This window comes from Myotis myotis, unplaced genomic scaffold, assembly GCF_014108235.1.
Source record: "Myotis myotis isolate mMyoMyo1 unplaced genomic scaffold, mMyoMyo1.p scaffold_m19_p_12, whole genome shotgun sequence".
Lineage (NCBI taxonomy): Eukaryota > Metazoa > Chordata > Mammalia > Chiroptera > Vespertilionidae > Myotis > Myotis myotis.
In genome coordinates, this window is record NW_023416316.1 from 4,686,231 (window position 1) to 4,708,486 (window position 22,256).

The 22,256-nt window shown below is 53.6% G+C and overlaps 1 protein-coding gene across 2 annotated transcripts in view; it reads right to left on the reverse strand.

Moving 5' to 3' along the window:
* Positions 1-1,888: 1,888 nt before the first annotated feature.
* Positions 1,889-22,256, reverse strand: part of LRSAM1 (leucine rich repeat and sterile alpha motif containing 1) — a 33,582-nt gene continuing 13,214 nt past the window's right edge. For both annotated transcript variants that reach the window (XM_036329601.1, XM_036329603.1), the window contains 15 exons: positions 21,912-21,941; positions 21,454-21,576; positions 21,063-21,202; positions 20,162-20,206; positions 16,869-16,939; positions 15,829-15,928; positions 14,101-14,188; positions 13,649-13,723; positions 12,258-12,338; positions 11,164-11,259; positions 9,211-9,309; positions 8,199-8,330; positions 7,883-7,964; positions 5,491-5,636; positions 1,889-2,666 (listed from right to left, as the gene is read on the reverse strand). In XM_036329601.1, the coding sequence (XP_036185494.1) occupies positions 2,541-2,666; positions 5,491-5,636; positions 7,883-7,964; positions 8,199-8,330; positions 9,211-9,309; positions 11,164-11,259; positions 12,258-12,338; positions 13,649-13,723; positions 14,101-14,188; positions 15,829-15,928; positions 16,869-16,939; positions 20,162-20,206; positions 21,063-21,202; positions 21,454-21,576; positions 21,912-21,941 (1,434 nt within the window). In that variant the 3' untranslated portion in view covers positions 1,889-2,540. The remainder of the gene's footprint in view (positions 2,667-5,490; positions 5,637-7,882; positions 7,965-8,198; positions 8,331-9,210; positions 9,310-11,163; positions 11,260-12,257; positions 12,339-13,648; positions 13,724-14,100; positions 14,189-15,828; positions 15,929-16,868; positions 16,940-20,161; positions 20,207-21,062; positions 21,203-21,453; positions 21,577-21,911; positions 21,942-22,256) is intronic.

Below are 22,256 nucleotides of genomic sequence, written 5' to 3' on the forward strand. Positions count from 1 at the left end.
TGCTTCGAGGAGAGGGTCGGCAGGGCAGACTGACTTCTTCAGGGTCCTCGGGGTGGGGCCCCCACCCAGCCCTGCACCCTCCCTTGATCTGCTTCCAGGGGCCCGGGCCTTGGACCCCAGGATGGATGGCAGTGGTTGGTGCAGCCCCCCACCCCGCACCTCACTAAACCTCTTCTACCAACACATTCCGTCTTACGATGCCCTCCTCTAGTGCCTTCTTTGGGGATTTTCCAGTCATTCTTCCCAGATATTGTATTGGAAATATTAAGCAAACTGTTTAAGCTTCTACTAATCAATAAATGCTTTATTTAAAGCCAGTGGCCTCTGTGTGGTGCTGGCAGGAGGAGACCTGGCTGGAGACTGCGGGCGGGCCTGCCCATGCGCCCTGGCTTTCTGGGCTCACTGGACCGAGTACCTCTAGCTCCGAGTTCTCATATCCTCCTGCCTTACAGAGGAGGAAACAGGCTCAGAGGGAAGACAGCACGTAGGTGACTGGCCTGCCTTGAGCTCAGCTTCCTCAGCTAGAGCTGGGCAGGGCGGTCTTCCTGCAGGTTTCAGGCCACGTGGCCGTGAGGCGCCCACAGGGGGGTGGGCCTCCGGCTCATGCTGGATCCAAACAACGATGCCACCTTTTCAAGACTCCTGACCGCACAGCACCTGCTGTGGGCCTGCACCTCCAGGACCAGAGCCTGGCAGCAGATCCCGCATATGGTGCCGTCATTACACGTCACCAACGTGTAAACTGAGGTTAGGGCCCCCCACCCCCACCCCACTACCACACACACACACACCTGGTGGGGACGGGCTGCCTCACCCATGGGTAAAAACGTGTTCCTCCTGGGTAGATGGCAGCATCACTGTGGCGGATGTTGGTTTCCTTGGTACCAGGCTGCCCACCGTGGTCAGTGGCCGAGGGCTCGTCCACGAGGGCTGGGGTGTGGAACAGCTGGGGCTATGGGGCCACAGACTAGGGGTTCACCTCTGGTCTTGCTGCTGTCCTCAGCAAGTCACTAACTCCACCTCCGGTGCCTCGCCTATAAGAGGGGACTCGCCAGAGTCCTTTCTCGCAGGGCAGATGTGCTCTGCAGAGCGGCTCTGCCCCTCTCAGGCCTCAGCCTCCCCACCTGACCACGGGGAGCTCAGCAGGGCGAGTGGTGAGGGGGAAGGAGACATCGCGGGAAGAGGCCCAGCTCCTGCCTCACACAAGGAGCCTTCATCCATTTCAGCCCACAGGACTGATGGATGGTCCCAAGAGGCGGGGAAACTGAGGCCCAGGGCTCTTTCTGCCACCAGGCCTGTCCCCTGTGTCCAGCTGGCTCTGGACACTGCACCTGGGGTGACCATCGGTCTCCATCAGAGCCCCATCATGTCCAGCATTGAACAGACAGGAAACAGGATGGAAGGCGGCCAGGGTCAGGGGGGGACAGCTAGCGGCAGAGCCCAGGCACCCTGAGCCGGTCTGCCTCCGGCCCAGAGAAAACCCTGCCCGTGGCTCAAAACCATTTGCCAGAAAAGGCACAATAAGCGTGCAACTCTACAGCCAGGACAAGGTGCACGCTCCTAGGATTGTGCAACGAACAGCCTGCACGGCTCCATACCCGGCACCGCCGTGTCCTAGCTGCAGGTCCTGGGCCTTCAGCTCCTCAGCTGGGCTCCCTGGTCTGGGATTACGGCCGCTTGGGCCTGACACGGCACCATCTGCTCCGGCTGACTCCTGTGCCACTTCTCTCTGAGCCGTGTCTCCCCCGTCCCAAGGGGTTTGCATAACTTCACGTTTGGGAATGACTCTGCCTCCTCCTTTCCTTCTGACCAGGGTGCAGCCCTCCCTGACCCCACCCAGCCCCCGGACTCTTCCCCTCCATCAGGACCCAGTGATGACTCCGAAGCAGCGGGCCGGAAGTGGGTTTATTGGCAGTCCTGCTTTGGGTCTGCAAAGCTCACTGCCCGCCCTTGAGCCGCATGGGGTGAGGTGGTGCAGATCTAGAAAGCAGAGGGGCCTGAGCGTTGGGGGGCAGCAGTGAGGGAGGCAAGAAGGGGCTGATGTCGCCTGTGGCACCAGGCCTGCACTGAACACATTCCAGCCGATCGGACAGCCCGTGGCGGCCTGTGGCCTCTCCTCACATCAGGGCCCTCCTGACTCCCACCACCCTGCTTCGTGGGACAGCACTGCCTCTGTTCCCCTGGCAAGAACACCAAGGCTCCTGCAGGGACGGGCTGCCAGAGTTGGCTGGGAAGGGTGGAGCACACTGGCCAGGATACTCAGTCCTGTGCTCAGATGGTGCCACAGCTGCCTCTCCACACCCTCCCTGGTACCAGGAGGGCTCCCCTCTTCTTCCACAGTGTGCAGGTCACCGCTAGGAACGTACACCTGCCCGGCCGGCCCAGCTGCTTGGAGATCGAGGGTGGGGGGCGCCCTCCTGGGCTGTAGGGTAGGGCCCAGGCCAGAGGGGCCTTACTCGTCTGGGGAGAGCAGGGGTGAGCTGGAGCCCTGGGCCTGCAGGTGTGGACGTGGGCCGGAGGGCCAGGGGCCAGGCGGGCGCTCAGCTGCTGTGGTAGATCCGGAGGCGCTGGGCGATCTCCTGGCGGCACAGCGGGCAGGTGCGCAGTGGCTGGCAGCACTGCAGGCAGCAGCAGACGTGGCCACAGTTGAGGAAGATCATCTGGGCCTGAGGAGAGAGCGGAGCGTCTGGGCTCTGCCACTGGTCGTCCTGAGCCTCTCGACCATCCAGAAGCACGCCACACAGCAGGGGAACGCCCAGCCCTGCCCTCTGCCAGCAGTCCGGCACTCCTTCACGTTTTGTTAAAAATCTATAAATGCCCGTAAGCCCCGCCCCTTTCTTTCTGATATGAAACTGGATTATATGCTCTGATGTTTTACTACTTGCCCGCCCCCCTCTCTCGGGGTGACAGCTGCGGTGCCCTCTGGATGGAACCAGCCCTGCTGCTGGACGGGAAGGCTGTTCCCAATTTGTGTCTTTTTTGTGTGTGCACTTGCCCAGCCCCCAGTCTAAAAGCAATTCCAACACGATGGCCTAGAAGCCACGCCTACGCTTTGCTTCAGTGGTTCCTCCTGTTAGGAATTTACTGTAAGGCCACAGTCTAGGGCAGTGATGGCGAACCTATGACACGCGTGTCAGAGGTGACACGCGAACTCATTTTTTTGGTTGATTTTTCTTTGTTAAGTGGCATTTAAATATATAAAATAAATATCAAAAATATAAGTCTTTGTTTTACTATGGTTGCAAATATCAAAAAATTTCTATATGTGACACGGCACCAGAGTTAAGTTAGGGTTTTTCAAAATGCTGACACGCCGAGCTCAAAAGGTTCGCCATCACTGGCCTAAGGTGTGCTCCCAACTCGTTCCAGGCTGCTCAGCTCAGCACTGTTTGTAATAATGAAATTGGAAGCCAACCTATGGGGCCCCAAAGCAGGAATTTGATTAAATATATAACCGAGTCCTTCCACATCATGCCTGCCCCGGGTGTGGTGAGACCGAGGGAAACCAAATGCTCTAACACGGCCGCCTTTTCTAAGCAGGGGCGCACGGTGGAGGGAGGGTGAGTTTTAATTTTATATGCTGTGTTGTACATGGAACCACAAAAGACCCCGAACAGCTGCAGCAATCTTGAGAAAGAAGAATGAAGTAGGAAGAATCACAATACCGACATCAAACTATACTACAAAGAATTATAACCAAAACAGCCCGGTACTGGCACAAGAACAGTCATATAGGCCAATGGATCAGAACAGAGACTCCAGAAATTGACCCACACCATTATGGCCAATTAATATTTGACAAAGGAGGCAAGAACATACAATGGAGTAAAGACAGTCTCTTCAACAAATGGTGCTGAGAAAACCAGACAAACACATGCAAAAAAGATGAAACTAAATCACCAACGTACACCATACACAAGAATAAACTCAAGAAGGATGATACACTTAAAGGTAAGCCATGAAACCAGAAAAATCTTAGAGGAGAACATAGACAGCAAAATCTCAGACATCTCATGGAGCAATATGTTTACAGATACATCTCCTAGGGCAAAAAAACAGGAGAAAATAAACAAACGGGACTACATAAAAATAAAAAGCTTCTGCACAGAAAAAGGAAGAAACCACCATCAAAATGAAAAGGGGACCCACTGCCTGGGAGAACATACTCGCCAATGACATACCTGGTAAGAGGTTAATATCCAAAATATATGAAGTACTCAGACACTCAACAAAAGGAAGACAAACAATCCAATTAAAAAATGGGCAGCAGACCTGAACACACATTTCCCCAAAGAGGACACACAAATGGCCAAGAGACATATGAAAAAATGCTCGAAGTCACAAACCACCAGAGAAATGCAAATAAAACCACAATGAGGTATCACCTCATACCTGTCAGAATGGCTATCATCAAAAAAAATCAGCAAACAACAAGTGCTGGCGAGGATGTGGAGAAAAGGGAACACCAGTTCACTGCTGGTGGGAATGCAGACTGGTGCAGCTGCTGTGGAAGACAGTATGGAGTTTCCTCAAAAAATTAAAAATGGAACTTCTATTTGACCCAACGATCCTGCCTCTGGGAATATAATCTAAAAACCCCAAAACGCCAATCAGAAAGAATATATGTTCATAGCAGCGTTATTTACAATAGTTAAGATTTGGAAACAGCCCAAGTGCCCATCAGTAGGATAAATGGATACAAAAGCCGTGGGATAGTTACACTATGGAATACTATGAGCTGTGAAAAAGATCTCTTATGCCTTGGGACAGCATGGAGGGACCTGGAAAATACTATGCTAGGTGACATAAGCCAAACCGAAAAAGACAAATATCGCATGATCTCACTTATTTGTAGAATCTAATGAACAAAATGAACTGACCAACAAAATAAGACCCGAAGCAGGGAGGCCTGGAACAGACTGACATACCTCGATGTGGGGCTGGGGAGACGAGAAGAGATAAACCAAAGAACTTAGATACTTATATGCAGAGCCCATGGACACGGGCAATAGGGTATTGAAGACCTGGGTGGGGGGATGGGTAATGGCTGGGAGGAGGGAGGGAAGGGGAGGAAAATGGGAGACATCTGTAATACTGCCAACAAGAAAAAATATATTTAAAACCTTCTGGGGAAAAGAAAACATAAAAATTTTTATATGCTGTGTTGTTTAGTTTTTACAATAAGAGTGAATGTTGTAATGTTTTTTTTAAAAAGACGGTTTTAGAACAGCCTCTTCAGAGAAAATTGTGTTGTTGATATTTAACAACTTGAGAAATTTTCCTTAATGTATTTGTTAAGTAGGGAAAACACCCTCTTTGGAAAAAAAAAAAGAGTCTAGCATTGCTCATATTTGGGTCATGGGATCATAGGTCACTTTTATTTCCTGTATTTTCCACAGCTTCTAATGAACACCAGATACTTACATGACTAGAGCAAAGTGTTTAGGAAGACACGGATGGCCGCGGGCAGGGCGCCGGCTCCAAACTTACCTCCCGTTCCAGGCACACCACGCACTCCGAGGTCTGCACCTCCAGATCCGCGGGGGGAGCCGACGGCCTCGCGGACTCAGGAAGCGCCTCAGGGGCCGTGGGCTCCAGGGCCCCGAGGACCTCGTCCGGGGGTGGTTTCAGCAGCTCTGTGGGGACCAGAGAGAGGTGAGCCAGGCCTCTCCCAGTGATCCCAACCCCAAGGGGCTGCCCCCAGCCCTGCCTGCCCCACGTGGACACTGAGCTGGAGGTGAGGGTGCTCTGACCTCAGAATGGGGCGGGGGGGGGGGGGGGGGCACCTTACCACACACCCTATTATTTCTCTTCTCTGAGTCTCCTGCCCCATCTGGAAAAGGGGAGAGCTGGGACACGGGCAGGGGGACGGCACTGGCTAACTGGGGTCTCTTACGCCTAACGTCCCCCGGACCTTTAAGGGCCATCCTGCAAGTAGGGCTCTGTCACTTTCAGAGATGAGACCTGAGCTCAGAGAGGGTGGCCACGTGTCCAAGGCCACAGCGCCACCTGGTGGTGGAGTCGCAGCACAGGAGCCCCTGCTTAGGGACTCGGGCGGAGGAGCCTCCCTCTCAGCTTCACCTAGTGGCCATGGAGACAGAGGAGCAGGGACAGGAGTGAGAGGTCCCCACGGCTGCTCCCCGCACCCCTGGCTGGGCCCCCAGCGTGCCCACTGCTCTCCCCTGCAGCAGCCGCCAGCCCTGAAGCCAGACATCAGCCTGGCCCTTCCAGATGCAGTCTTTCTGATCATCACCCAGTGGGCACCACCGACATCCCTGAGTCTGCTTCAGCCCTGATCCCCACCCGGATCTCAGCTCATATGTTTCATTGATTCTGTGGTTTGACTTACAAGCAGTATTATTTTATAATTGGAAAAAAATTCTGAAGATTTTTCAAAGGTTATTACAACCCTAGACACTATGAGGGTATCAGGGTGCCCCAAGCCATCGTGGTGAAGAGGCCCTTCTGTACTGAATATGACACAGATGGAGGCCTGGGAGCAGCAAGAGCATTGGCAGGAAAACGCCCAAGCATTTCCCGTCCCTTCTGGAGCTAAGAAGGAGCCATCCGCCACAGCCCCCTTCCTGGTGGGGTGGGCAGAGCCGAGGCATCACACCGGCAGCAGGGACACCGAGAGGGGGATTAGCTCCGAGCAGGGAGCAGCTCCTGCTAGCTCTGGGGTTGGTGGGAGATGGTGAGAGGTTTTGGATGCTGGAGGGGCTCGGAGTGAAAGGTACCTGCAACTCTGCTCCAGGGAGGTGTGTCTGCTAGGGTGTCACCTTTGTCTCAACCCCTCAGGTGGGCACTGTTGTTATCCTAACATGTTTGCCGATGTTAGGGCGACCCAAGTCCTGATGCCAAACTCTTCCTGACCTGAGTGCGATGGGGCCATGCAGGGGGACAAACATCTGAGGGGGCTATTTTGCACAAGACTTGATACTGAAGGGCTGGAAGCTTAATAACTTTTTCTAGGTAGAGTCAGTCCCTGCTGTAAAATTGGCTGGAAAACTGGTGTCTGTAGATGGCACGGCCCTGCCATCAGCCCTGACATCTGGGGACCCAGCCAGGCAGTCTGAGCTCCTGCCTCACCCCTTCGGTCTGGTCTGGCACCTCCACGTTAGCCTCTGTCCCAAACAGATCCTGCCTGAGGCTGGCCCTCCCGTGGGCTTGCCCAGCCTGGCAGCCTGCCCTCTCCTTCATTCTTGTTCTAGGCCCCAGGCCTCCTTCCGCGTGTCAAGGCCCCTCGGCCTTTCCTGAGGGGCAGCAGAGCCCAGTGGTTCAGCCGTTTGCTGGCTGTGTGATGTTGGAGGCGAGTTAACCTCTCTCTGCCTGTTTCCTCACCCCTCAAATGAGGATAACAATACCCACCTGATGGGGTTGAACAGGTGACACAACATGGTACACGTGATACGGCTGGCAACTGCCTGGCAGCAGATCGTGCTCGGCACACAGGAGAGCCGGTTTCCATGCCTGCCCCTGCACCCACCTCGGTACCTGCTCTCCCCTGGCCTCCGACGGGTGGAGTGCCTTTATGACCTGCACTTACCCTCACAGCCCGTCACACACATCCTCACAGACACCCCAGCCACAGTGCTGGGCACCGGATACAGCTGGTTTCTCCCTCGATTCCAAGGCCCCCGGGTGTGTGAGTCCCAGTGTCTGTAGGTGGGTTTAGGGAAGGTCACGGGACAGGGAGCCAAGGGCCCCGAATGCTGCAAGGAAACTCCCATTTTTGTGCCTGTTTTTCTCATTCGTAAATCCTGTTCCTTTAGGAAGGAACCTTAAGGACTGGCAGGGGCTAGATCCAGCCTTTAGGGCTCGACCTGAAGAGTAAAGAGATGACTGCCCCACCACAGCCCACACGCAAGGTGGGTGTCGGTACCTGGCTGCGTCCTGGCCGCGTCCAGCAGCTCCCGGGCCCTCCGCAGGATCTCGTGTTGCAGGCCAGCTTCTGAGACGCCCACCTGCGGAGTCCAAGGAGCGCAGACTGTGGCCTGGGCTGGGCCGGAGCCGGCCACACAGCACAGAGCCACGGGGCCGCCTCACTCCTGGCTGCTGGCGCCTTCAGCAAGGGGCCCTGCGGCATTTGCTAATAGCAGAGCTTTCCAAGAACTGCAAGAAGAGCAGCGACCCTTGGCCAGGTTGGGCCCGTGGCCCAGCGCTGCGCTGACCTCCCCCGAGAGGCTGCTGCCGCCCACCTTGGCCAGGTCCCCAGGGCTCATGCGGCTCAGCATGTCCAGCGAGATGCGGTGATGGGCAAAGATGGGCAGGTAGTGCTCGGCGGACAGCTCCACCAGCAGGGCCGCCAGTGGGCGCTCCATGCCCTCTTCCTGTACAGGGAAGAAGAACAAGAAGCCAGTATTCACAACAGCAAACAAAGGGTGTGAATATATATAACCGAAGTGCAAAATGTATTCTTGGAACCTTCCCTACAAAAACGCATGTGTAAGCGCAGAGAGATGGGGGTACGGAAGTTCACTGTCGCTCTATTTGTGGACTTGAAAACAGTAAGCAACCTAAGTACCACTGAGGGGACTGTTTAAATGAACGAGGGCCATCCATATGCTACGGGCATGCAGCTGTGGGGAAACAATGCGGACTCTACTAGTACGAGTACATGTCCAGGCCTGGACAGCTGCCCATCACCACTACGAGGAAAAAGAAGCTGCCAAATAGTATGTATAGAAAGACTCCATTTTTATTTGACGTTAAAAAAAAAAAAAAGTGTTGCCCTAACTGGTTTGGCTCAGTGGATAGAGCGTCGGCCTGCGGACTCAAGGGTCCCAGGTTTGATTGCAGTCAAGGGCATGTACCTGGGTTGCGGGCACATCCCCAGTAGGGGGCGTGCAAGAGGCAGCTGAATCGATGTTTCTCTCTCATCGATGTTTCTAACTCTGTATGCCTCTCCCTTCCTCTCTGTAATAAAATCAATAAAATATATTTTTTTAAAAAAAGTGTTGGGAGGGGAGAGGGAGGAGATGGACACAGGGAGAGAGGACCACATCCGGCTTATCCACGCAGGTGCGCGGCGGCAGCACTGTCGCCACGTGTGTTAGCACGCACAGAGCGCCAGCAGCTGTCTGCTCTCACGGGAATGAACCCTCCCTCTCACTCTGTGCCCGGGGTCCAGCCACCAGAAGCACGCACGGAATGAAGCTGGAAGGTCAAGCAGCAGGGTATCCCGGTGCGGGCGGCGCCACCAGGCCTTACCTGCAGCTTCAAGGACAGCGGCTTCTGGTTCAATAGCCGTTGATACTGAATCAGCCAGTAATTTTCCTGCTTGGTTTCACTTTTGGCTTCTAACTCCGTCTGCCAGAACGAAGTTGATGCTGTTAGTTACAAATCGGTAAGTAAAAACAATGACAATGACGGTGACTGAACTGTGCTCCTCTGAGCGCGTGGACGGCACGTGGTATCTCACAGCGTCCCTGTCCGCTATCATCACAGCACGTCAACTACAGGCAGGAAGGGCAGGGAGCAGCACTGCCCCAGCTTACCGCTGAGAAGGGTCTCACACACGCACCCGGTGGGGGCCTGCCCCTGGCTGCTTCACCTGGCACCTCGCTTGTGCACCCCTAGTCTGGGAGGGACACTGTCTCATCTGCTTGTGGGAATGGCCAAGCACCAGGCAGCCACCTCCTTCTCCCAGAGCTCGGGCTGGTCTCCGGGTGCCAGGTAGGGAAGGACAGAGGAGTCCAAGGACACCTCCGCTGTCTGACAAAGCTGGAGACTCGTAAACATGGAGTGGAACGGATTCCTTCCTTCCGGCACCCAACAAATATTCCTGGAGAGCCGTCTGGGCCAGGCGCTGTTCTAGGGGCCGGGGACAGAGCAGCGGACAAATGGTACCGACAGCGGCTACGTGCGACTGTGCTGTGCACGAGACGCCCTTTTACTAATTCTCACAACTGAAATGGGCTCCACTGCGTAAGTGAGGAAGCTGAGTGTCAGAGTGATTAGCAGCCCAAGGTCGAGGTGCTGCCCAGTGTCAGGGCCATAATCCAGAACCGGGTCTGTCCTGTTCTGGGGCCTGGGTCTGAGCAGCGGAGCCGGCCCATCCAGGACACGGGGGTCTGATGTGACACAGGAGCAGGGTTTCAACACAGGGACCTGAGTGCCCTTTGGTGGTCACTCCTGGGCCTTGCCTAGCTGGCTCCCCTCTCCTGGCCTGGGCTGTGGACGTACCTCTCTTCTGGAACCCATGGCCCTGAACCTCATGTTCTGCTGAGGTGCTGCTCCCTCCCCTAGTGAGTCCCTCACTGCCCCTCGAGGGCAGAGACCCAGGGCCAAGTATATGGCTGCTCCTGCACGATGCCCACACTACACTACAATTTGTACGCAATGCAGCGAGGCATCGGGAGGGAAGGCACCTTCTGATGGGCACAAGCGTGGCACTGGGGCTTGCACAGGGCTCGGAGGTTTCGGAGCTGGTCTCAGCCTCCTCCGTACCCTGCACAGGGCCTGCTCTTGGAGCCCAGAGGGTGCCTGGAGCAGTACCGACACCAGGGGAGTGCCTCGGTCCTCCAGCCCCAGCCAGTGGGCTGGCCTCCGTCCTCACCACTCACATGCACTTGGGATCTGGAGGACGCGACCTGGCTGCTACCTAAATGCAGCTCTGCCACCCTAATGACGTGCCAGAGTGACACCCATGTGGGCACAGGGGACAATTGGGTACTTCCTGTCAAAGGCTTATTAAAGGCCTGCCCTGGACACAGCAAGTCCTCTCCTGGGCTCAGCTGTTCTCAAATACTTAGCTGCAAAGACGGTCAGAGCGCACTGCTCATGAAAGTAAAGAACGGGAAGCAATCTAAATGCTCAACAGGCCAAATGATGGCCTCTCCAAACGCAGCCATGAAAAGAATGCGGAGGAGTATTTCAGTGACACGGGAAGAACAGGTGGAAGCGAGCTGGTCACCCAGGGCTCTGCACTGTTTACGTTTAAGCACGTGCACACATAGCTATAAGGAAGTATCACAACGTTTGAAAAATGTTCATCAAACCATGAGCAACAGACAACTCTCAGAAGTGAGACTCTTTTCCTTTGTAAACGTCCATGTTTTCTACGATGAACAAGTATGATGTGAATAACAGAAGTGTTTCTAAGAATGGCAAGTGTGTGGAGGGCAAGCAAACCCGTGTTCGGTGCTACGCGGCCCAACGCACCAGGATTGCCCGGAGCTCCTCCTCTCGCTGCGTCTTCTCTTTGAGCAGCTGCTGGAGCAGGGAGGTGAGGGCCCAGCGCTGCTCTGAGATCATCTCCTGCAACACAAGACCACACCCAGTGCCGCCAGAAGCTCCCAGCAGCCCTGGCGCCAGAAGGCCCAGGGCACAGTGGTGGGATCCCCAGCAGAGTTCTCAGCTGCCAGCTGGGGGCTCATGGAGGGCTGACTCAGTTCAAGTCTCTGCCCACGATCTCAGGGTGAGAATTAGGGGGCAGAGCCGAGGGGCCCCTCTGCCGGGCATCCCCTCCCCACCTGCTCCTAAGCCTGCACCTCCCTGCCCCGTGGGGCTAAGGCCAGGCATGGAATCTAGTGACTGATGTCGGTGGAGTGGTAAGAAACAGCAAACAAAGGAAATGACAAGCCATGGGTATCTGACCTCCTCTCACTGAGCCCACAGCATGTAGGGGAGACACATGGCGGGGAGGGCTGTGGAGCACCAGACAGACTGAGGCGCAGAGAAGGGAAAGGCCGCCCCTCCCCCTCCCGCCCAGGTCACACAGCAGGACTGCGCTGGACAGAACCCAGGTCCAGCCTTGCAGTCCAGATGCCGCCGGCCAGTCCCTGCAGCCCCTTCTCTGTGAGCAGGACAGCAGGCTGAGCCGCAGAGAAGCTGCCTGCAGGGAGCGACGCAGCGACGGCTGGGCCCTCTCCTCCGGACATCCCTGAGACACCAAGAAAGCTCCTTCCCCAGAGGATGTCAGCCCGAGTGGAACCAGCGCCCCAGAAGCATGGCTTAAAGAGACAGGGAGCTCAGCAGCAACCCCGCTCCAAAACAAAGAAAACGTGGAGATGGAGATGTCACCTGGTGAGCCTTGGCAATGAAACCCTCCTTCCTCTGACCCTCCTGCTTGGCAACAGCTGACCCAAGCCCTAGGCTTGGCCTGCGCTCCCATCAGCCTTCTGGGATTGGGGCACCCTCCAAGGTCACAGCCACGGAGGAGACCTGCCCGGCTTGCTGGAGAGGCGGTGGGGCACCAGGCGGGGATTTCAGGGGGTACAGGGGAGGGACCGGGCAGGCCAGGGAGCCCTACATACCTGTAGTGCCTCTGTGTCCAGGGATTTCCTCTTTAACTCCAGCTGTGTCAGCTGCAATAACTCAGTTTCTATTAACTTAATCTAAACAGAAGATGAGACAGGGCGTTTTTTATTCACATTAACCATAGTTCAAGTCTGTGCCATTGCTCTCTGATGGCCAAGTGGGGTCTGAGAATCTGTTCTGGGGCTCTCTGGGATGAAGGGGCCCTGAGTGCTTTGGGCAGGGGTGTGGACATGCCTGCCTGGTCAATACTGTTGACCAATTCTCTTGCTTCCTCTGCAGAGCTGACCCAGACAGGAGCAGAGGGTCATGGAAGTGACTGAGTAATAATAAGAGTCGTAGCTGATATTTATTGAGGATTCTGCATGCTAGGCCTGTGCTGGACACTTTATATGTATCGGTTTGTCAATTCTCCTCTGGCTCTTAGGAGGTATTATTGCCTCCATTTTACAGACAGGGAAACTGAGGCTCAGAGAGGTTAAGTAACTTGCCTAATGACACAGAGCAGGCACGTGAGTGAGCCCTTTCCCTGGATGTGCCTTCTCAGGGTCTAAAGGGGAACAGCTGGCCTGGTGGGTCAAAACCACCCACAGTGAGAATATCTAGGGGTCACTGCACACCCCAGGGTGTGACTGGGGACTTTTAGCCCTGGGGGTCAGACCGCACAGCCTGTACCTATGACCCTATGACCCTTGTCCCTAAGTTCCTAGGTCCCCACCAGCCCCTGGTCAGAGGAATGAGCTTCATGTCCGGCTATGTGGGATTGAAATTAAAGAGGGAAATAAAAAGGTAAGCTGGTTTTGGCCAAAAAAGAAAAGAATAAAAAGAAAAAAAAACATGCAAAATGTGAAATTCAAAGTGTTGAGTACAATGCGATGAGCATTCCCACAGCCTGAAAGCTCACTTCATCTCCAGCCCGCAGAGCGCACCTCACCCTCAGGAAGCCCAGAGTCAGACGGCCCAGAGGCCACAGCGGTGGGGCCCGCCCAGAGCTGGCCCAAGGTCAGCCTTGGCCCTCTCCTCCAGGCCCAGCTGACGTCAGGCCCTCCCTGCTCCCTCAGGTGGGAGATCCTGTCTGTCCCAGTTCAGAGCTGATGGGACATTGGGGTTTCAGCCGGCTGCCTGTGAGTGCTCAGCACAGGCTGCCCCGCGGTCAAGGCTGCAGCTGCCCTTCCCCTCAGCCCTGGGCACCCACAGTGCTACCTAGGGCACCTGCCAACAGCCCCTGACCGAGCTTCTGGGAGGAAAGGGAGCTTCTGCAGGGAGGCCTCCTGCTGAGCTCCTGTGAAGAAGCCAGGATTCAACCTTAACTGCGGCCTGTCCAGCCACCTCTACGTGTCTCTGAAGGCTGGCGAGACAGGTCTAGAAGGGGCCCACGACCCCCACTCACCTGGTTCCTGATCTGTCGATGCATCAGGTCTTTCTTCACCTGGAGAGCCTCAAATGCAGCCTTCTGCATGGCGCTCTGCAATGAGACAGGCTGCTGAGCAGGGCCTGCCTGGCTTCCCAGTCGGCGGCAGACCAGAGTCGAGCGGACAGTGCAGCGGGCTCGGAGGTGAGCCCAGGTCCTGCAGCGCTCTGTGGGCTTCTCCGATTGCACCACTCCCTGCCCTTTCAATCCTCATGATGGAGCCCCCACAGCACAGGGAGTGGGTGCCAGCCACAGCGGTGACCAGATCACCACCCAGAGGCCTCTCCCTGTCCCTCTCTTCCTGATGGTTTGTACTAAATGCACTAAGCATGTGGGGTCTCACACGCTCTCTGGGACAGGGCTCCATGCAGAGTTCTGCCCCAGCATGCCCTTCATGCACCCCCGCCCTCACATCCTGGGCAAGGGCTTACCTCCTGCAGGATCTGGCTGATGGCTTTGTTCTGATCCATCTGCTGCCACGACAGAATCTGCTGGAACCGCTCATCCATTTCAGCCATGCTGCCACAAAGACAGCACATTCATTTACTCTCTCAACATTTTCTGAGCACCTACTGTGTGCCCGGCGCCTTGGAGGAGATCAAGATAAACCATTTATTCATTCAACAATGCTATGGAGCACCTGCGGGGGTCATGCTCCAGGCGGGGCAGACACAGAGTCTGTCTGGGAGCTGGGAGACACCCACCCCTGTACCGGAACACCGCCTCCCAGGTGAGCCGCTCAGGCCCGGAGGAAGCTGTCCTTCCTCCGCACTAGCATCCGCACTCCCCACCCGGCGTTTCTTGCCCTGACAGCGGGTCTGCTCCCAGCCCCTAGAACAAGTCTAGTGATTTTGGCACAAAAATCCAAACTTGCAACCTCATGTATGTCCATACTTGGGTGCATCTTGGCTTTGAGTTTGTTTGTTCATAACAATAGCTGTTATTTATTGAACCCTATGTGGCATACCTTATGCTCATTAAAGGCTCCAGGCACTGTAGGGGAAGGTACTGATTTATCCCCATTTTTCTGGTATGAAAATTAGGACTCAGAAAGGAAAAGCAACTTGCCCAAGACATCACAGTTACTAGTAGAAGCGCCGTGCTCCTAAGCACAATGTCATGCACCAGGAAAGAGGGAGAGTCCGCACCTGAGGACGCAGAGGAGGCTGGCAGCTGCGCCCCCTGGGTGGGAGGAGACGGCAGCAGGGCTACTGCCTGTCCCCGTCTGGGGCTCCTGAGCATCAACTGGGCCTTTCTCACCTGGCTCTGCCAGACAACTGTGGCTCCCCCAACAGACACCCGCAGAGCCATGGGGAACTTGGAGGGTCAGACCAGAGTGGCTTCAGCATCGAAGGCAACCCCATCATTGTCCCCCCAGTGCACCCTGCCCCCGACCTGTGCAGATCCTTGGCGATGATGAGTGCACCCCCGTCAGGAGCACCTCGTCCCCCCCCCCCCCCCGGTCTGGGTTTGAATCCTGGCTCTGTCAGCTGCTAATTGTGTTTCCTGGGGTGTGTCACATGGCTCCCCTGAGCCTGAGCTGAGATGGTAAAGTGGGGCCAGTAACAGCAGAGTCCCTTGGAGATCCAATAAGCTAGTGCATGTCACGTGGCCGAGAGCCCGGCACAGGAGGGCGTGAGAAGTGGTGGTGATTACAGGCACCTCAGAGATCGTGTAGGTTTGGTTGCAGACCACCACAATAAAGGAAATACTGCAATGAAATGAGTCACAAGAACCTGGGGTTTCCCGGTGCATATGTAGGAGTTACGTTTACATAACTGTAATCTATTAAGTGTGCAACAGCATTATGTCTCAAAAAACAATGCACATACTTGAATTAAAAAATTCTTTATTGCTAAAAAATGCTAACCATCTGAGCCTTTAGGAAAAATGGTGCCAACAGACTTGTTGGAGGCATGGTTGCCACAAGCCTTTAATTTGTAAAAAATACAGTATCTGTGGAGTGCAATGAAATGAAGTATTGTCACTTTCTCACAGCCCAACACAGAACCATAAGGTCCAGCTAGAAAAGTCATGGGGACCAGTCACCACCTGCCTCTGAGAGCATGGCCGAGGCTGGGGTGGCCGGGCAGGGGACTCCCTGGGCCCAGAGCCGGCTCCCCCAATTCCCTTCCTCTGGACGCCTCTCCTTACATTACCTGGAACAGGCCTGCTGGACCAAGTTCTGCCTCTGAGACTCGTAGGTCATCTGGAGGAAGCGGTTCTTACAGCTCTCGGTCAGCATCTGCTGCATGGCGGCTGAGAGACGGGGCGGGCTGAGGGAGGGGCAGCCTCGGGGGGTTCACCCAGTCACCCGCCTGATGGTCACCCTTCAGAGAAATCTTATCTTTAAACCATAAAAGTAACTTAAGTTTGAAAGGTTGACTAATTGTAAAACACTGAACAACACACACAGAATCTCCTATCACCTGTCACCCAGAGATATTATCACTTTTGATACGTATTCTTCCAGTGACATGTAAATACATACTTGTGAATTTTTTAAAATGAAAATTAAAACACTGAAAGCAGAGACTTGAATAGATATGTGTGCGGCCACATTCATAGCAGCATGACTCACAATAGCCAACAGTGGAAACAACCCCAGTGCCCACTGGCGGATGAATAGACTAATGAAGTGTGGTGGGTCCAAACATGGAACATTATCCAGCCTTAAAAAGGAAGGAAACTCAGAGGGAAGCTGCGACATGAATGAACCCTGAGAACATGCTAAGTGAAAGAAGCCAGTCAACAGAAAGAAAAATACCATGATCCCATGTATATGAGGCACCCAGAGTAATCAGATGCAGAGAGAAGAAAGCAGGATGGTGGGTGCCGGGGCGAGGAGAGGGGACATGATGAGTTGTTACTGAATGGGCCCAGAGTTTCAGTTTTGCAAGATGAAGTTTCTGGAGATGGAGATGGTAATGGCAGCACACTAATGTACTTACTGCTACAGAACTAATGAAACGTGGTTAAAATGGTAAATTTTACGTTGTATATATTTTACCACAATAAAAAATTAAAATGTCATCACACTAAATATACCACTTCTTCCTTCTCATGAATACTTTCCCTCTCAAGGGGTCAGCCCTCAGCACCCTTCCCAGGTGACAATAGACAGGGCTGCCTACCCCTGTGCCCCAGACGGCCAGGCTCTGTTCCCAGGACCCCTCCCACTCCCCACCCTGAGACTCACAGGCTATCTCACGTCTTCGCAGGTTCTCTGTCTCCTCCTGGGTTATGGACATCAACTGTTCCATTCTTATTCTAGAAAAACAATCCATCCATTTCTTCAGCAGACATCACACTTCCAAGAGGAAATCCCATCAGAAGAACAGCTCCTCCTTCAGGAAGTCCTCCCTGATGTGCTCCGCTGCATCACGCCCCTCTCCCCCGGGGCCCTGCCTACCTTCAGCTTCGTAGGTAGCGTTTCTTATATAAAAAGGTGAACATTCCCTTAGAAAAATAGGCAAAGGACACAAACAGCCATTTCACTGATGCTTGGATATAAGTGACCAATGAACACATGGGAAGATGCTTCACATCACTGGGAACTAAAGAAAGTAAAATCTTTTCAACTAGCAGACTGGTTGGGATTAGGAAAACTGATAACCATAGGTGATGGCAATGAAGGTGGTGAAATGGGCACTTTCATAGACGGGAGAGAAGAGTATAAACTGGCAAAATGTTTTCTGGAAGGCAATTTGGCAAAACCTATCCAATGTCCTTTGACTATTTCCTTTAAAATATTCACATAAACGCATATAGGTATACTTAGGAGATATTCATTGTAACAGTATTTGTAATTATGAAAAACTGGAAACAAATTCCCATGAACAGAGGGCTAATTAAATAAGTTATGTTGTAATCATATAGTGGAATACTCTATATAGTTATTACAATAAGGTTGTTGGCATGGAAATATATCCATGAGACAATAAATGAAAATTAAAGTGTCTAATGCAAACTGTAATAAAAAAATAAAATAAAAGTAAATGAAAATATAAGAGGTAATTACATGCATGTATGTGCAGGCTGCAAGTGTGTGCATCTCTCCCGCAACCCCACCACCACCACCACCACCACACACACACACTAAACAGGTTAGAGTGGCCTGAGGGATAATCCGTATGTTTCTGCAAGTCCTACTTCACTGAAGAAGCGTGTACCCTCTGAGCCCTCTGCCCTGCCCAGTGTGCCACGCCAGCACGACCAAGGGTGACCCTGAGTGGGGGTGTGAAAGGATTAAGGAAAGACAGACAAGAGAGTAATAGCTGGGTCTCGGTGGGACGCTGCCTCCCTGATGAGGAGACAACGACAGCGCCCACAAGCCGTGTCTTTATTTTATAGCAGGTGCCACGAGGCAAAGTAGAGGCGTGATCACGCTGTTCACAGCATTCTCGTGAGTTTCAACCTCACTCAACTACATGCACCCGAACTCTAGCACAAGGCACGTGGGGCTACGTGTTTGGACCATAGGTTCAAGCTTACAACCACAGCCGTTGGCTGTGATTGTGCTGGGAGGGCCCTGCCCTCCAGCTGGGACTTGCACGTGGCAGTGAGAGGACCCTGTCCTTTCATTAGTCCGAGGCTTGAATCTGGCCAAAACAGCGTAACTGCGCCCCACAGCCCAGGACCGTGGGCTGCTCAGGGAAGCTGCACTGTGCACTGCTGGACCCCGGCCCCGCAGTGAGAGTGTGTGCCAAGTAAACGATGCCACCCCCACAGCTCAGCTTGGCCTTGACCACCCCTGGCTCCACAAGTGCCACAGCTTCAGTGGGTGGGGTGCCGGGGCTGCCGTGCCACCTGTGGGAGCTCCTTATGGGAGGTCTTCCCCAGGGTGGGCGCAAGGACAGCAGCAAAGTCCACGCTCCTATTTGGGACCTCAGAGGAGCAGGAGGGATCCCATTACTCCCTGGAGAAGGGGAGGAGGCGGCCCCTCCCAGCTGTGTTTGCCTCATTGCTATAGGGGTGTGCCTCAATGCAGTAAGTTTGGAACATACTGGACACACAAAGAAAGAAAACATCACCGCCTCTAATTCCCACCTCCTAAAAATGTCCAGTGTAAACCACTGGGGGTGGGTTTTTCGCTTTCTGAGCACGGAAACACACAGAGTGCCTTCAAGAAATGATAGAAGAGCCGAAACCGGTTTGGCTCGGTGGATAGAGCGTCGGCCTGCGGACTGAAAGGTCCCAGGTTCGGTTCCGGTCAAGGGCATGTACCTGGGTTGCGGGCATATCCCCAGTAGGAGATGTGCAGGAGGCAGCTGATCGATGTTTCTCTCTCATCGATGTTTCTAACTCTCTATCTCTCTCCCTTCCTCTCTGTAAAAAATCAATAAAATATATTAAAAAAAAAAAAAAAAAAAGCAGAAAAAAAAAAAAAAAAGAAATGATAGAAGAAAAGGATAAAAAATACGAACAATAAAATGGCAATAAATACATTATCAACAATTGAATCTAAAAAACAAAATAAACAAGCAGAACAGAAATGGACTCTAGATACAACGAGCCATTTTGACGACTGCCAGATAGATGCGAGGTTGGGAGGATGGGTGGAAAGGGGACGGGGTAAGAAGTGCAAATTGGTTGATACAGAACAGTCATGGGGATGTAAAATATAGCACAGGCGATACCGTCAATAACACTGTAATAACTGTGACGGTGTCAGATGGGTGTGAGATTTATCCAGATGATCACTTAGTAAGTTACATAGTGTCTAATCATTGGGGTATACACCTGAAACTAATATAAAAATGTATGTCAGCCAAGCCGGGGTGACTCAATAGTTGAGTGTTGACCTATGAACTAGGAAGTCATGGTTCGATTCATGGTCAGGGCACATACCTGGGTTGCAGGCTCGATCCCCAGTAGGGGGTGTGCAGGAGGCAGCCAATCAATGATTCTCTCTCATCATTGATGTTTCTCTCTCTCTCTCTCTCTCTCTCTCTCTCTCTCTCTCTCTTTCCCTTCCTCTCTGAAATTAATAAAAATATATTTTAAAAAATGTGTCAAGTGTAATTGAAAAATTAAGAATTATTTTAAAAATTATAGACTGTAGACCCTACTTTTCCACTTAGCAATATACTGTATTTCTTTTAATAAGGAATATTATTCTATATGATATTTTTGAATAGCTACAGATTAGTCTTTTGTACATAATTCATGTAACCAAATTCTTTTTTCCCCTCAGAAATGTAGATTTTTGGTAATTTTTTTATACTAGGAATATAGTTGGACATAATATATACATTCTTATTCACATCTAAATTTTTGTCAGGAATGTGTTTTAACAAACTTGCAGGTAGTGATTCTTTTTCATGATGTTCCCTAATGAGCTGAATCTGCTTATAGCTTTAGGAAAACTTCCTGGCATAATCCTTGAGAACCATAAGACATTCTAACTCCAAAGACAAAGCCACCCTCCCCTTCCCCGCCCCCCACCCCAGAAGGCAGGCCCTGCCGAGAAAGCCAGAGCCGGACACGTACCTTTCATTTTCCAGTGACTTCAAAATCTCGGAACTTTTCTTTTGCCTGTAGAGAAACCCACGAAAGGTCCCTGAAGCCGTCGCCAGCGGGCCTGTTTCCACATAACCACCCCCTCACCTCATCAGGGGTGCAGAGGGGGCTTAGAGACTGGGGGGCTGGGGGGGCTCTCAGCCCCACCACCGAGGGAGGGCTGAGGTCTCGGGCCAGATAACCACTGCAAGCCCCAGCTCCCCATCTGTGTCACGGGAACAATATTAAAAAACAAAACAAAACACTTCATGGAGTATTTGGAAAGAGTGAGTGAGAACATGTACATAAAGCGTTTGGCCCTTAGCAGCACTGGGCGGATGGTGGCTTTCCCGGACACCCCGGTGGGGAGGGCACGTGGGGGGCCCCGGGGCAGCTGACCTGGACGGCAGAGGAGCCCGTGAAAAGCAAAAGGAAGCCTGGAAGCGACAGGAGATGCGGTGAAACCTGTTTCTGGGCCCTTTCCACAGGGACCCTCACCAGACTTGCTCAGGCTCCCTGAGGTCCCTGTCCACCCCCTTCCTCCCAAGTCCGGCCAAGACCTGCGCTCAGCGGCTCCTACTTGGGCCGGATGGGTTAAAGCAGCTCCCCCAAGGGGGTGAATGCTGACCTCAGCACTAGAGGTTACTTGGAGCCCAAATGTTGGAGACGTGATCTCCACTATCTGGTTAAAGCCTCATTGACGGATGGGAAACTGGGGGACGCAGGTCAGACCAGCCTCTAAGTTGGTGCAAAATGCAGCACCAAGACCGGATGCCAATGATGGAAACCTGGGGGAGGGGTAGAGCCTGTGAGGGAGAAGTGGACCCCATCTTTGTCTCCTCCAAGGGCATCATGTGGGAGGTCTGGGGGTCTGGGAGGATGGGAGCCCGACCTCTGATTGTTCTGCAGAAGCTTCTGGATCCGGTTGGAGATGTTCTGCTCCGTCTGCTTCAGCTGCTCCTGCAGCCGCTGACGCTCTGCATCGAGGTAGCGCCGGTGCTCAATGAGGCCCTGGTCCAGCCGGGACTGCTCCTGCGGCAGGGCAGGCAGAGGTCCTGAGCCACTGGGACCCCTTCAGATGCCTTAGAGCAGTGAGGGGCTCCGGAGTGGGGTTAGGGGAATGGCCCTATCCTGCCAGCCCTTTCGTGAGACCTTGGACCAGGGTCCTCCCCTCGCTAGGCCTTGCACACAAGGAGGCTGGACCAGGCGGCGTAAAGGCCCCCCAGGCCCTGGAGTATGGAAGGGGGCGAAGACAGAACCCATCCCACTTGCCGCTCACGAACCTTCCTGACGGACTGGAGGATCTCGTCCTTCTGACTGTGGCTCTGCTGAAGGAGCTGGGCGTGCTCGCGCTGCCCGAGTTCCAGGCGCCGCTCAAACTCCAGTTTCTCCAGCATCTTCTGTTCCTGCAAGAATGGAGATGCTGGTGACTGCTGGCCCAGGCTCTACGGGCATTAGGACGTGGGAGCGGGGTGAACCCACCCCGAAACTCCGAATAACCCCCCAGGGCCCCCCTTGACTAGAACAGGCTGTTCGCTGGCGGGGGCCAGTGGTTTGGAGCTTGAGCTCCAACTCTCTGAGCCTCAGTCTTCTCATCTGTCAAGTGGGGATACTCTAACACCTACCAAGGCTGTGAGGAAAGCAATGCTTTACCCTCTAATTTAGAGGCAGGTAGGACTTGTTTCCTCAAGTCTTCTATAATTATTGAGATCTTTAATGAGAAGAAAAGTGACTTTCTTACCTTCCTCTTCTCGTAGTCTGAGAACCTATTCTGGGGGGAAAATACAGTGGTCAGAGCAGGTGGGCAGCCTGGCACCATTCAGATTCCCAGGCCCACCCCAGAGTACACCCTCATCATCAGAAGGGTGGGGTGGGTGGGAATGAGGGGTGGGTGGTGCTAGTGGACACCAGGGTTGAGAACCAGGGGCGTAGCACACCATAGGGAGGTCTTCAAGAAGTTGTGGGGATGCAGCTCTGAGAAGGCCTGGTGCTCAGAAAAGAAGACCAAGACGGGGAACCTGAGCCCTGATGTCTGCACACACAGCGGAGGCACCCAGCTCTCGCCCACCGCACTCCCCCCGCACAC